The 12,931-nt window shown below is 42.3% G+C and overlaps 1 protein-coding gene across 1 annotated transcript in view; it reads right to left on the reverse strand.

The window, feature by feature from the left end:
* LOC112249268 (chromodomain Y-like protein 2) overlaps positions 1–12,931 on the reverse strand; it is a 39,676-nt gene that overhangs the window by 9,432 nt on the left and 17,313 nt on the right. The window contains exon 3 of the mRNA XM_024419077.2: positions 10,493–10,710. Coding sequence (XP_024274845.2) covers positions 10,493–10,710 — 218 coding nt within the window. The remainder of the gene's footprint in view (positions 1–10,492; positions 10,711–12,931) is intronic.

Below are 12,931 nucleotides of genomic sequence, written 5' to 3' on the forward strand. Positions count from 1 at the left end.
GGGACAGAGTAGCAGGCAGCTTACTCTGGGCACCTTATTCATCCAAGCTACTCAATACTGCACCCCTGTCACCAATCCAGCCGCTGTATCAGATTTCAAAAAGGCTTTATGGTGAAAACATACCATGCGATTATCTGAGGACAGCACCTCTTGTAAAAAAGCAAACAAACATTTACCAGCCAATTAGAGGAGTCACTAAAGTCAGAAATAGCGATAACATGAATCACTTACCTTGGATGATCTTCATATGGTTGCACTCACAAGACTCCCATTTACACAGCAAATGTTCGTTTTGTTCGATAAAGTTCCTCTATGTCCCAAAAACGCATTTTGTTCAGTAATCCAATGGCTCCAAGGCGGTCACAACAGGCAGACGAATACATACTAAAAGTACCGTTAAAGTTCGTCGAAACATGTCAAACAATGTTTATAATTAATCATCAGGTTGTTAATAGTCTATATAATCAATACTATTTCAACCGAACAATACTGTTTTCAATAGAAAAGAAAAGAAACAAACGGCACACTCACGGGAGTGCGCTGAATCAGGTCTGCAAAGTTCCTCTGTCCTCTGACCAAAATGGCTGTTTACTCGTTTTTCAAAATAAAAGCCTGAAACCATGTCTAAAGACTTGACATCTAGTGGAAGCCATAGGAACTGCAATCTGATTCCTAACCCATTGGATTCTCTATAGGCATTGAGTTGAAAAACAGCCAGATGAAAATAATTCCACTTCCTGGATGGATTTTTCGCAGGTTTTCGCCTGCCTTATCAGTTCTGTTATACTCACAGACATTTTTAACAGTTTTGGAAACTTTTATATTTTATATTATATATTTTATATTACCAATTATATGCATATCCTAGCTTCTGGGCCTGAGTAACAGGCAGTTTACTTTGGGAACGCTTTTCATCCAGAGGTGAAAATTGTCATGCTGAAACATGAGGTGATGGTGGCGGATGACTGGCACGACAAATGGGCCTCAGGTTCTTGTCACGCTAACTCAGTGTATTCAAATTGCCATTGATAAAATGGTGTTTGTTTGGCCGTAGCTTATGCCTGCTTATACCATAACCCCACCGTCACAATGAAACACTCTGTTCACAATATCACATCAGCAAACAACTCGCCCACAAGTCGCCGTGGCCTGCAGTTGTGAGGCCGGTTTATCTAAAATTATGTTGGAGGTGGCTTATGGTACATAATAGAACATTACATTATCTAGCAACAGCTTTGGTGGACATTCCTGCAGTCAGCATGCCAATTGCACGCTCCCTCAAAACTTGACATCTGTGGCATGTGTGACAAAACTGCACATTTTAGAGTGGCTTTTTATTGTCCCCAGCACAAACTGCACCTGTGTAATAATTATTCCATTTAACCAGATTCTTGATATGCAACACCTATCAAGTGGATTGATTATCTTGGCAAAGGAGAAATACTCACTAACAGGAATGTAAACAAATGTGTGCACAACATTTGAGAGAAATAAGCAATTTGTGCGTATGGAACGTTTCAGGGATCTTTTAATCAGATCATGAAACATGGCACCAACACTTTACACCTTGCGTTATATTTTTGTTCAGTGTAATTCTTCACACCTGCCCAATGAAACTGAGGCTACAGACAGAGCCATCAGTGCACATGGCTCTAGATCCCAGCATAAATATTCCCCTTAATGACAGAGAAGGCAGAATCCTAATTTGACATAGCAGCAGCAATCAAGCCCCCTCTATACAGTGCCTTCGGAAAGTATTCAGACCCCTTCACTATTTCCACATTTTGTTAAGTTACAGCCTTATTCTAAAATTTATAAAATATTTGTTTCCCCTCAATCTACACACAATACCCCATAATGACAAAGTGAAGACAGGTTTTTATTTTTCTGCAACAAAATAAAAAAATACCTTATTTACATAAGTATTCAGAACCGTTGCATTGAGACTCGAAATTTAGCTCAGATGCATCCTGTTTCCATTCATCAACATTGAGATGTTTCTACAACTTGATAGGAGTCCACCTGGGGTAAATTCAATTGATTGGACATGATTTGGAAAGGCACACACCTGTCTATATAAGATCCCACAGTTGACAGAGCATGTCAGAGCAAAAACCAAGCCATGAGGTCGAAGGAATTGTCCGTAGAGCTCCGAGACAGTCTGGGAAAGGGTACCGAAAATGTCTGCAGCATTGAAGGTCCCCAAGAACACAGTGGCTTACATCATTCTTAAATGGAAGAAGTTTGGAATGACCAAGACTCTTCCTAGAGCTGGCTGCCTGGCCCAACTGAGCAATCGGGGGAGAAGGCTTTCTAATCGACCTGGCCCGGGTATCCTGGAAGGACATTGACCTCATCCCGTCAGTTGAGGATGCCTGGTCATTCTTTAAAAGTAACTTCCTCACCATTTTAGATAAGCATGCTCCGTTCAAAAAATGCAGAACTAAGAACAGATACAGTCCTTGGTTCACCCCAGACCTGACTGCCCTCGACCAGCACAAAAACATCCTGTGGCGGACTGCAATAGCATCGAATAGTCCCCGGGATATGCAACTGTTCAGGGAAGTCCGGAACCAATACACGCAGTCAGTCAGGAAAGCTAAGGCCAGCTTCTTCAGGCAGAAGTTTGCATCCTGTAGCTCCAACTCCAAAAAGTTCTGGGACACTGTGAAGTCCATGGAGAACAAGAGCACCTCCTCCCAGCTGCCCACTGCACTGAGGCTAGGTAACACGGTCACCACCGATAAATCCATGATTATCGAAAACTTCAATAAGCATTTCTCAACGGCTGGCCATGCCTTCCGCCTGGCTACTCCAACCTCGGCCAACAGCTCCGCCCCCGGCAGCTCCTCGCCCAAGCCTCTCCAGGTTCTCCTTTACCCAAATCCAGATAGCAGATGTTCTGAAAGAGCTGCAAAACCTGGACCCGTACAAATCAGCTGGGCTTGACAATCTGGACCCCCTATTTCTGAAACTTTCCGCCGCCATTGTCGCAACCCCTATTACCAGCCTGTTCAACCTCTCTTTCATATCGTCTGAGATCCCCAAGGATTGAAAGCTGCCGCAGTCATCCCCCTCTTCAAAGGGGGAGACACCCTTGACCCAAACTGTTACAGACCTATATCCATCCTGCCCTGCCTATCTAAGGTCTTCGAAAGCCAAGTCAACAAACAGGTCACTGACCATCTCGAATCCCACCGTACCTTCTCCGCTGTGCAATCTGGTTTCCGAGCCGGTCACGGGTGCACCTCAGCCACACTCAAGGTACTAAACGATATCATAACCGCCATCGATAAAAGACAGTACTGTGCAGCCGTCTTCATTGACCTTGCCAAGGCTTTCGACTCTGTCAATCACCATATTCTTATCGGCAGACTCAGTAGCCTCGGTTTTTCGGATGACTGCCTTGCCTGGTTCACCAATTACTTTGCAGACAGAGTTCAGTGTGTCAAATCGGAGGGCATGCTGTCCGGTCCTCTTGCAGTCTCTATGGGGTGCCACAGGGTTCAATTCTCGGGCCGACTCTTTTCTCTGTATATATCAATGATGTTGCTCTTGCTGCGGGCGATTCCCTGATCCACCTCTACGCAGACGACACCATTCTATATACTTTCGGCCCGTCATTGGACACTGTGCTATCTAACCTCCAAACAAGCTTCAATGCCATACAACACTCCTTCCGTGGCCTCCAACTGCTCTTAAACGCTAGTAAAAACCAAATGCATGCTTTTCAACCGATCGCTGCCTGCACCCGCATGCCCGACTAGCATCACCACCCTGGATGGTTCCGACCTTGAATATGTGGACATCTATAAGTACCTAGGTGTCTGGCTAGACTGCAAACTCTCCTTCCAGACTCATATCAAACATCTCCAATCGAAAATCAAATCAAGAGTCAGCTTTCTATTCCGCAACAAAGCCTCCTTCACTCACGCCGCCAAGCTTACCCTAGTAAAACTGACTATCCTACCGATCCTCGACTTCGGCGATGTCATCTACAAAATGGCTTCCAACACTCTACTCAGCAAACTGGATGCAGTCTATCACAGTGCCATCCGTTTTGTCACTAAAGCACCTTATACCACCCACCACTGCGACCTGTATGCTCTAGTCGGCTGGCCCTCGTTACATATTCGTCGCCAGACCCACTGGCTCCAGGTCATCTACAAGTCCATGCTAGGTAAAGCTCCGCCTTATCTCAGTTCACTGGTCACGATGGCAACACCCATCCGTAGCACGTGCTCCAGCAGGTGTATCTCACTGATCATCCCTAAAGCCAACACCTCATTTGACCGCCTTTCGTTCCAGTACTCTGCTGCCTGTGACTGGAACGAATTGCAAAAATCGCTGAAGTTGGAGACTTATCTCCCTCACCAACTTCAAACATCAGCTATCTGAGCAGCTAACCGATCGCTGCTGCTGTACATAGTCTATTGGTAAATAGCCCACCCATTTTCACCTACCTCATCCCCATACTGTTTTTATTTATTTACTTTTCTGCTCTTTTGCACACCAATATCTCTACCTGTACATGACCATCTGATCATTTATCACCCCAGTGTTAATCTGCAAAATTGTAATTATTCGCCTACCTCCTCATGCCTTTTGCACACATTGTATATAGACTCCCCCCTTTGTTTTCTACTGTGTTATTGACTTGTTAATTGTTTATTCCATGTGTAACTCTGTGTTGTCTGCTCACACTGCTATGCTTTATCTTGGCCAGGTCGCAGTTGCAAATGAGAACTTGTTCTCAACTAGCCTACCTGGTTAAATAAAGGTGAAATAAAAAAAAATAAAAAAAAGGGCCTTGGTCAGAGAGGTGACCAAGCACCCGATGGTCACTCTGACAGAGCTCCAGAGTTCCTCTGTGGAGACTGGAGAACCTTCCAGAAAGACAACCATCTCTGCAGCACTCCACCAATCATACCTTTATGGAGAGTGACCAGACGAAAGCCACACCTCAGTAAAAGGCACATGACAGCTCGCTTGGATTTTGCTAAAAAGGCACTTAAAGTATTCTCAGACCATGAGAAACAAGATTCTCTGGTCTGATGAAACCCAAGATTGAACTCTTTGGCCTGAATGCCAAGGGTCATTTCTGGAGAAAACCTGGCACCAGCTTTAAGGTGAAGTGTGGTGGCAGCATCATGCTGTTGGGATGTTTTTCAGCGGCATGGACTGGGAGACCAGTCAGGATCGAGGGAAAGCTGAACGGAGAGATCCTTGATGAAAACCTGCTCCAGTGCGCTCAGGACCTCAGACTGGGGCGAAGGTTCACCTTCCAACAGGACAACAACCCAAAGCACACAGCCATGCTTTGTCATTATGGGTTATTGTGTGTAGATTGACGGGGTGAAAGTCAAGCGGTCATACTTTGTGAATGCACTGTATGTATCCTGATGATTCAACCCTATACACTAATCACTGTAACCCATAAAGAGTTGCAGTCAGCTTTAGAATGGGTGGCCAGTAATAAACTATTCCTGAACATCTCTAAAACTAAAGAGCATTTTATTTGGTACAAATCATTCCCTAAGTTTTAGACCTCAGCTGAATCTGATAAAGAATAAACGGGGCTGTTGAGCAATACTAAATTACTTGGTTTTTTAGCTTGGATTGTACACTGTCACGGTCTAAACATTTTGGTTCAATGGTTGTAAAGATGGGGAGAGGTCTGTCAGTGATAATGCAATGCTCTGCTTTTTTTTGACACCCCACTCCACAAAGCTCGCCCTGCCGGCTCTAGTTTTATCTTATCTTCCTTATTGCTCAGTCATATGGTCAGGTGCTGCAAAGAATGACCTAGAAAAACTGCAGCTGCCAGAACAGAGCAGCACGTCCTGTTCTTCATTGTAATCAGAGGACTAATATCAATACTATGCTGCCAGTCTCTCTTGGCTACAAGTAGGGGAGAGACTGACTGCAACACTTCTTTTTATAAGAAACACAATTGAAATATTCCTAATTGTTTGCATAGTCAACCTACACACTGCTCTGACACACACTTACCCCACCAGACATGCCACTCGGGGTCTTTTCACAGTCCCCAAATCCAGAACAAATGCAAGAAAACATACAGTAGTATTGCTCAAGTGAACAGCAAACCTGGTTTAAAAAAACAGATAAAGCAACATTTCACGGCACAACGCCTCTCACCTATTTGACCTAGATATTGTGTGTGTATGTACTGATATGTAGGCTGTGTGTGGTGTTTTAAATGTATGTAGCTCTGTCCTTGAGCTGTTCTGTCTATTAATCTCTTTATTATGACACGTTTTGTTTGTACCCCTGCTGCTTTCGCAACAGCTAATGGGGATCCTAATAAAATACCAATTCAAATACCAAAGAAGTGGTTAGCTTGTATGAAGAGTTGAGGAAGGGCTGAAAGGGAGTTGTCACAAACAGAAATCATGAAAAAGACTGCTTCATTAGATGTCAAATAGCACACTATTTAACATACAACAGATTTTTAAAAAGGACCAAAGACTTGCTTCGTGCTTTAATTTTTGCCATGGGAAAAATATTGATACCCCGGTATTGTCCCTGCCCTAGTAATCAGACTACATGGGTTAAGGTCAGCGAGTGGGGTGATGGCAGGGTTATGGAGGCTCCAGACGACCTCGGGGTTCATGGAATAATGGTCTCACCCAGTGGGGGTTCCACATAAATACTGCATAGACAGATACTAAAATAAAGCCAATACAGAATGACTGATTGACAGCTGCTCTATGACATCAATACATGCATGACATAATGTGCATTCGGAAAGCATTCAGACCCCTCGTCTTTACACATTTTGTTACGTTACAGCCTTATTCTAAAATTGACACTTTTTTTTGTTCCTAATCAATCTAAACACAATACCCCATAATGATTTTTTTTAAAGAAGGTTTTTAGACATTTTTACAAATGAATTACAAATAAACTGAAATATCACATTTACATAAATATTCAGACCCTTTACTCAGTACATTGTTGAAGCTCCTTTGGCAGTGTTTACAGCCTTGAGTCTTCTTTGGTATGACACTACAACCTTGGCACACCTACACTACCGTTTCAAAGTTTGGTGTCACTTAGAAATGTCCTTGTTTTTTTATAGAAAATCACATTTTTTTTTACCATTTAAATAACATCAAATTGATAAGAAATACACTGTAGACATTGTTAATGTTGTAATTTACTATTGTAGCTGGAAACGGCTGATTTTTGATGTAATATATACATAGGCCCATTATCAGCAACCATCACTCCTGTGTTCCAGTGGCATGTTGTGTTAGCTAACCCAAGTTTATCATTTTAAAAGGCTAATTGATCATTAGAAAACATTTTTGCAATTATGTTAGCACAGCTGAAAACTGTTGTCCTGATTTTAAAGAAGCAATAAAACTGGCCTTCTTTAGACTAGTTAAGTATCTGGCGCATCAGCATTTGTGGGTTTGATTACAGGCTCAAAATGGCTAGAAACAAATAACGTTCTTCTGAAACTCGTCAGTCTATTCTCGTTCTAAGAAATGAAGGCTATTCCATGTGAGAAATTGCCAAGAAACTGAAGATATCGTACAACACGGTGTACTACTCCCTTCACAAAACAGCGCAAACTGTCTCTAACCAGAATATACACTGTATTTCTGATCAATTTAATGTTCTTTCAATGGACAAAAAAAGTGCTACTCTTTCAAAAATAAAGACATTTCTAAGTGACCCCAAACTTTTGAATGTTAGTTTATATTTGGGGAGTTTGATTTGATTTGATTTGAGTTTCTCCCATTCTAGTCTGCAGCTCCTTTCAAGCTCTCTCAGGTAGGATGCGTAGCATCGCTGCACAGCTATTTTCAGGTCTCTCCAGAGATGTTCGATCGGGTTCAAGCCTGGGCTTTGGCTGGGCCACTCAAGGACATTCAGAGACTTGCCTCAAAGCAACTCCTATGTTGTCTTGGCTGTGTTCTCAGGATCGTTGTCCTGTTGGAAGGTGAACCTTTGCCCGAGTCTGAGGTCCTAAGTGCTCTGGAGCAGGTTTCCATCAAGGATCTCTCTGGTCTTTGCTCCGTTCAACTTTCCCTCGATCCTGACTAGTCTCCCAGTCCCTGCCACGGAAAAACATCCCCACAGCATGATGCTGCCACCACCATGCTTCACCGTGCTTCACCGTAGGGATGGTGCCAGGTTTCCTACCGATGTGTTGATTTAAAGAGTTAAATCTTGGTAAAATCAGACCAGAGAATTTTGTTTCTCATGGTCAGAGTCATTTTGGTGCCTCTTGGCAAACTCCAAGCAGGCTGTCGTGCCTTTTACTGAGGAGTGGCTTCCGTCTGGCCACTCTACCTTAAAGTAATTGGCAACATCAAAAGGTTTTGTGACAAACGAGGCATTTGATTCAATGAAAGATTGAGTTTAATTAGTCTTTCTGCCCATAATTTCATTTAAAGTATTAAAAAACTTGTATCCATCATACTTTGTCATTTATCATGGTTTCATAATACAATTTATTCTTATTTTTGTTCAGTTTAGTCACATAATTTCTCAATTTACAGTAAGTTTGCCAAATCAGATGTGCAGCCAGACTTATTCAACATAATTCCAAATTGACATTTTGGGGTATTGTGTGTAGGCCAGTGACCAAAGAAATCTCAATATAATCCATTTTAAATTCAGGCTCTAACAACATTTGGAAAATATCAAGGGGTGTGTTTACTTTCTGAAGGCACTGTTTGAATGTTAACTGATTTGAGCAATTTATTGATTTCATAAACCTTATTTCTCAGGCTAAATATATTAATATGGGCTATTATTTGCCCTTTCCTGGGTAGCTAATCAGAACTAGACATAATATGAAGAAAACAGAGACAAAGCATGAGTGATTCCCCAGACTGAAGGTTTTCACCCCCAATGATCCCTAATTTATCTGGCACAACTGGAGGAACATACGGCAGAGGGCAAATGTTCCATGAAAAATACTGGGTTGCATATGACCTTGTGTAAGATTACGTCAAGCACACTCCAGAGCCAGTTAAATATGCATTTCCATATACAGAATAATGGTCATCTACAGGCTTGATAAAGGAAAGAAAGTGTCCAGAGGTGAAAAGAGGGAGCGAGCACATTAACATGGAGAAGACGCTGTCGCTAAGTAACATCTGCTCGCAATAACATCTGCATGTGACCAATAACATTTGATTTGATTTATACAAACATTATGTTATGGCCTACTGGGATGCACAGGGAAGTGTCATAGACTCATACAACTGCTTATTATCTTATTTCATTTAACTAGGCAAGTCAGTTAAGAACAAATTCTTATTTTCAATGACGGCCTAGGAACAGAACGACAGATTTTGTACCTTGTCAGCTCAGGGATTTGATCTTGCAACCTATCGGTTACTAGTCCAACGCTCCAACCACTAGGCTACCTGCCGCCCCATTAATAGCTTGATGCCTGGGGAAATAAGCAATCAGCTGTCAGTCAAACACACACATAGACAGATACACATCTCCCAAGAGAAGATTTTCTAAAGGGGGACCACTCAGCTCGGAAATCTATGGAATGTATCATAGAAGAGCAGTATGGAAATACAGCACTTGAGAGTGGATGAGTCAGACGTATTCCACACTTAAGCAGAAGGATTTTGATGCAAGGGAATCTTGCATATCACTAGAGCTGCTCCGGTCGCTCATGGCAGTTTTCTACAGTAACAGTCGCCAATGAGATAAGCTCTTTTGAGGGTGCGAAAAAGTAAATTGAACAAACATTGGCCCTAGTTGTTATAGCCATGTTGTGAGTTAGCCAGGACAAAGCCTCCAGTACCGTGGACAGTCAGAGCAGCAGAGGAACTAATTGGCCAATTAATACCAGCTTTTCAGCAGTGGTAATGATCAGTTAAGGACCCGCTGATAACTGGGCACCAGTGTCATTTGAGAGGCAGTGGGTTTTCTCATGTATCGAGACTCCCAAAAACATTAATGGACAGGCTTGCGAATCGCTCAGTACAGTCGTTTGAAGTGAAGAAAGTCCTGCGGAGAACCACTGTGAAGGCATACTTTGACAATAGTCATATTTTACACAAAGACAATCCATTCCCATTTTCAGTGCGTAAGAAAAATAGGAAAAAACGCTTCTATGCTGAGTTATGTCAAGACAATAAAAGGTTTTTGGCATCAAAATGTAACACTATCAGAGAGGTATTAATTTCTCGGTCATAATCTTCCTATTGAGATATCCATAGAAATCCCATCAAACAATAGTCTGCGATGGGCCGTAATTCAGTCGAGTCACATTGTTACTCATTTAAAATGTGAGGCAATGCATAGTGACATATACATTATGTAGTGCTCCAGTACATACATGGGAAAAAACACTAGGTACTGAATTATTCAAAAAGGTCATGCACAGCTTGAGTCCAATTTCTATGTCAAAGCTTTTACCTATGGTGTCATTGCATTGTTGTTGTGTGTGTGCGTGCATTCATGAGTGTGTGTGTAACGTATCCCCTACCTCTGGTGTTAGTGCGTTGTTGTCAGACGTCTGGCTGGAGAGCAGCACGTGCGTGAAGCCCTCCTCCTTCCTGACGACAATGTCACGGAATCGACAGTTGGTCTCGTTCTGCCGCACGTTGTACCTCAGCCGCTTGTGGAACACGTAGCCTTTGTCCTCTCCAAGCTTCCTCTTCACAGAGCTGTGCAGATTCACCTCACCGTTGGAGAGTGTGGAGCCTGTTGGAACATATGGAGCAGAGTGCGTGATGGGCAGAGTGCGTGATGGGCAGAGTGCGTGATGGGCAGAGGATCCATCAGGAGTCAGAGCAGTGTACCCTACTTTAGAGAGACTTTCCTGGAAAACGACCTGGTGCATCTCAAGGGGTGTACTTGAGCCTCTTCACTGGAAGACTTATTCAGATACATTTGTTGTGCCCACAGTAGTACTGCAAGTGCCAGCTCAGCTAGTGACACAATAGACATGTAAATCATATTTTAACTTCCGTAGAGATGGGATGTGCATTACTGATATCGAAGGAAAAAAACTTGGTCAACTACATTGCTCTGTTTGCATCTCAATAGTTGTCTATTCACACTTTCTTAAAATACTCCCTTGAAAGAGTGAGAAGGCTATATCAATTTTATCATCAGGAAACATCATCCTCATTTTGCATGCTGCTCCTGTCAACGTATCATAACTATTGAATCAGACCCCATCTTGATTCTATTTGTTTCTAAGACAATGAAAGAGGCATGACTGCAAATGAGCACAGAGAATGGATTCACACCAATTCCCCAGTCTGGGGTAAACTATGGCTGTGACAACATTCAAATGCAAGACTAGGATCCTCAGAGAGAAACAAAGTGATTCATTTTGTTTACAGGTCAACATAGAACAGTTAGTGAGCACAGAAGACCAAACAGGGACCAACATTCAGTTACTGACCAAGGAAAACTTAACTTGACCCATTACCAACTACAATGATCATTTATTCTATTTCTACAAATATATTTTATCACAACAAATGTTTCAGCACAAGTATTCTATGACCTGATTTGACCATGGGAAAAAGAGCTAGATCGTAAATGCTGGAAACCATGTCCAAACCTTGGTTTGATCCCTCAGGGGTAGGTAGGCCTGTCAAGAGTCCCCAGACCCCAGACAGATGTTAGAATCCAAGGCTAGCTGTAAGTGTGACAGACATTTCTCGTCTGTCATCTCGTGACATTAGACATCGTAGGTCAATGTTATCACCCAACCAATAAACTATTACATTTGTTGCGATGGGACCATATTGAGGCAAATGTTTCTATGAAGGCAAAGTGACACTAATGAATCCGTATAGTGGATGTATATAGATGGATGACATAATAACCTCAACCCTGTCCTGCTTTCATGATAGACAGAGGTAGAGACGATAATGCAAAGCATAAGGGACTGTAGCTAATTTGTCACCGACCACCTCGATTCGGTCTTATGTGGCAAAATTAGAAATGGTGTTTTTTACATTGGACAAAAGTAGTGATTCAGAGCTACAAAATGGTACATCTTACACTGCAGATGAGGAACAATGGGAAAGTAATTCTGCTTTGAAAGTTGATAAACTTGTAACCCTACTTTTGAGGAAATGGCCCTTGAAAGTTTTGGTACACCTACTGCAGAGCTCTTCTTTGTCTACACATCTTCATCATCGTTCACACCCTCTTAAGCTTTAGCCCCACCCATCTCTTTAGGGATTCACATGCGAGGCCATGTGCTAAACAGAGTGAGTAAGGTATTGTAGTAAACAACCAAAGATTTCAAGACTAAAAGTAGTGAATGTAGTAGCCTACAATAAGGAGAAACTCCAGGTAACAATACACTATGTAGTCCTTTGCCTATATACTAATCTGACTTTGGTGCAGGTAATGTTGTTGTTCACATTACCGTCTCTGGTAAACACACACTATACCAAACAAAATCAAAGTTTGTTTGTCACATGCACAGGATACAAAAGGTGTAAATGGTGCAGTTTGCTTGTACAACTTGTTTGGCCTGCGTTGTGTCAAGTACCTCCAGTTCATACTGATCGTGTACAGAAAGTAGTCCACAACTTTTTTCCACTTTGTCAATAGCACCTGCTAAATTCAGGGAAGCAATGTTGTTTCGAGCAGTAGCAACACTTTTGCAGTTCTCCATGGCTAATGTTAAATCTTTAAAAATAATATGCGGTAGGAAGGCTTCTGTTATTGACAGAAGCATGCTACAAGGCAGACCAATCCAAACTCATCTCTCGGCAAGTCCAGCCCAACAATTATCTCAGCCAATCATGGCTAGCAGGAAGGTTCCTGTCTTTTTCCGTGGCTAAACCAACTAGGCTCGTAATTTAACAATTGTATTTGTATTTACACATGGCATACAAGTTTGTTATTAAGACAGATGAACATTCACATATTCCAGAAGGCATTTCTGCCCAAA

This window comes from Oncorhynchus tshawytscha, linkage group LG04, assembly GCF_018296145.1.
Source record: "Oncorhynchus tshawytscha isolate Ot180627B linkage group LG04, Otsh_v2.0, whole genome shotgun sequence".
In the NCBI taxonomy this organism is placed as follows: domain Eukaryota; kingdom Metazoa; phylum Chordata; class Actinopteri; order Salmoniformes; family Salmonidae; genus Oncorhynchus; species Oncorhynchus tshawytscha.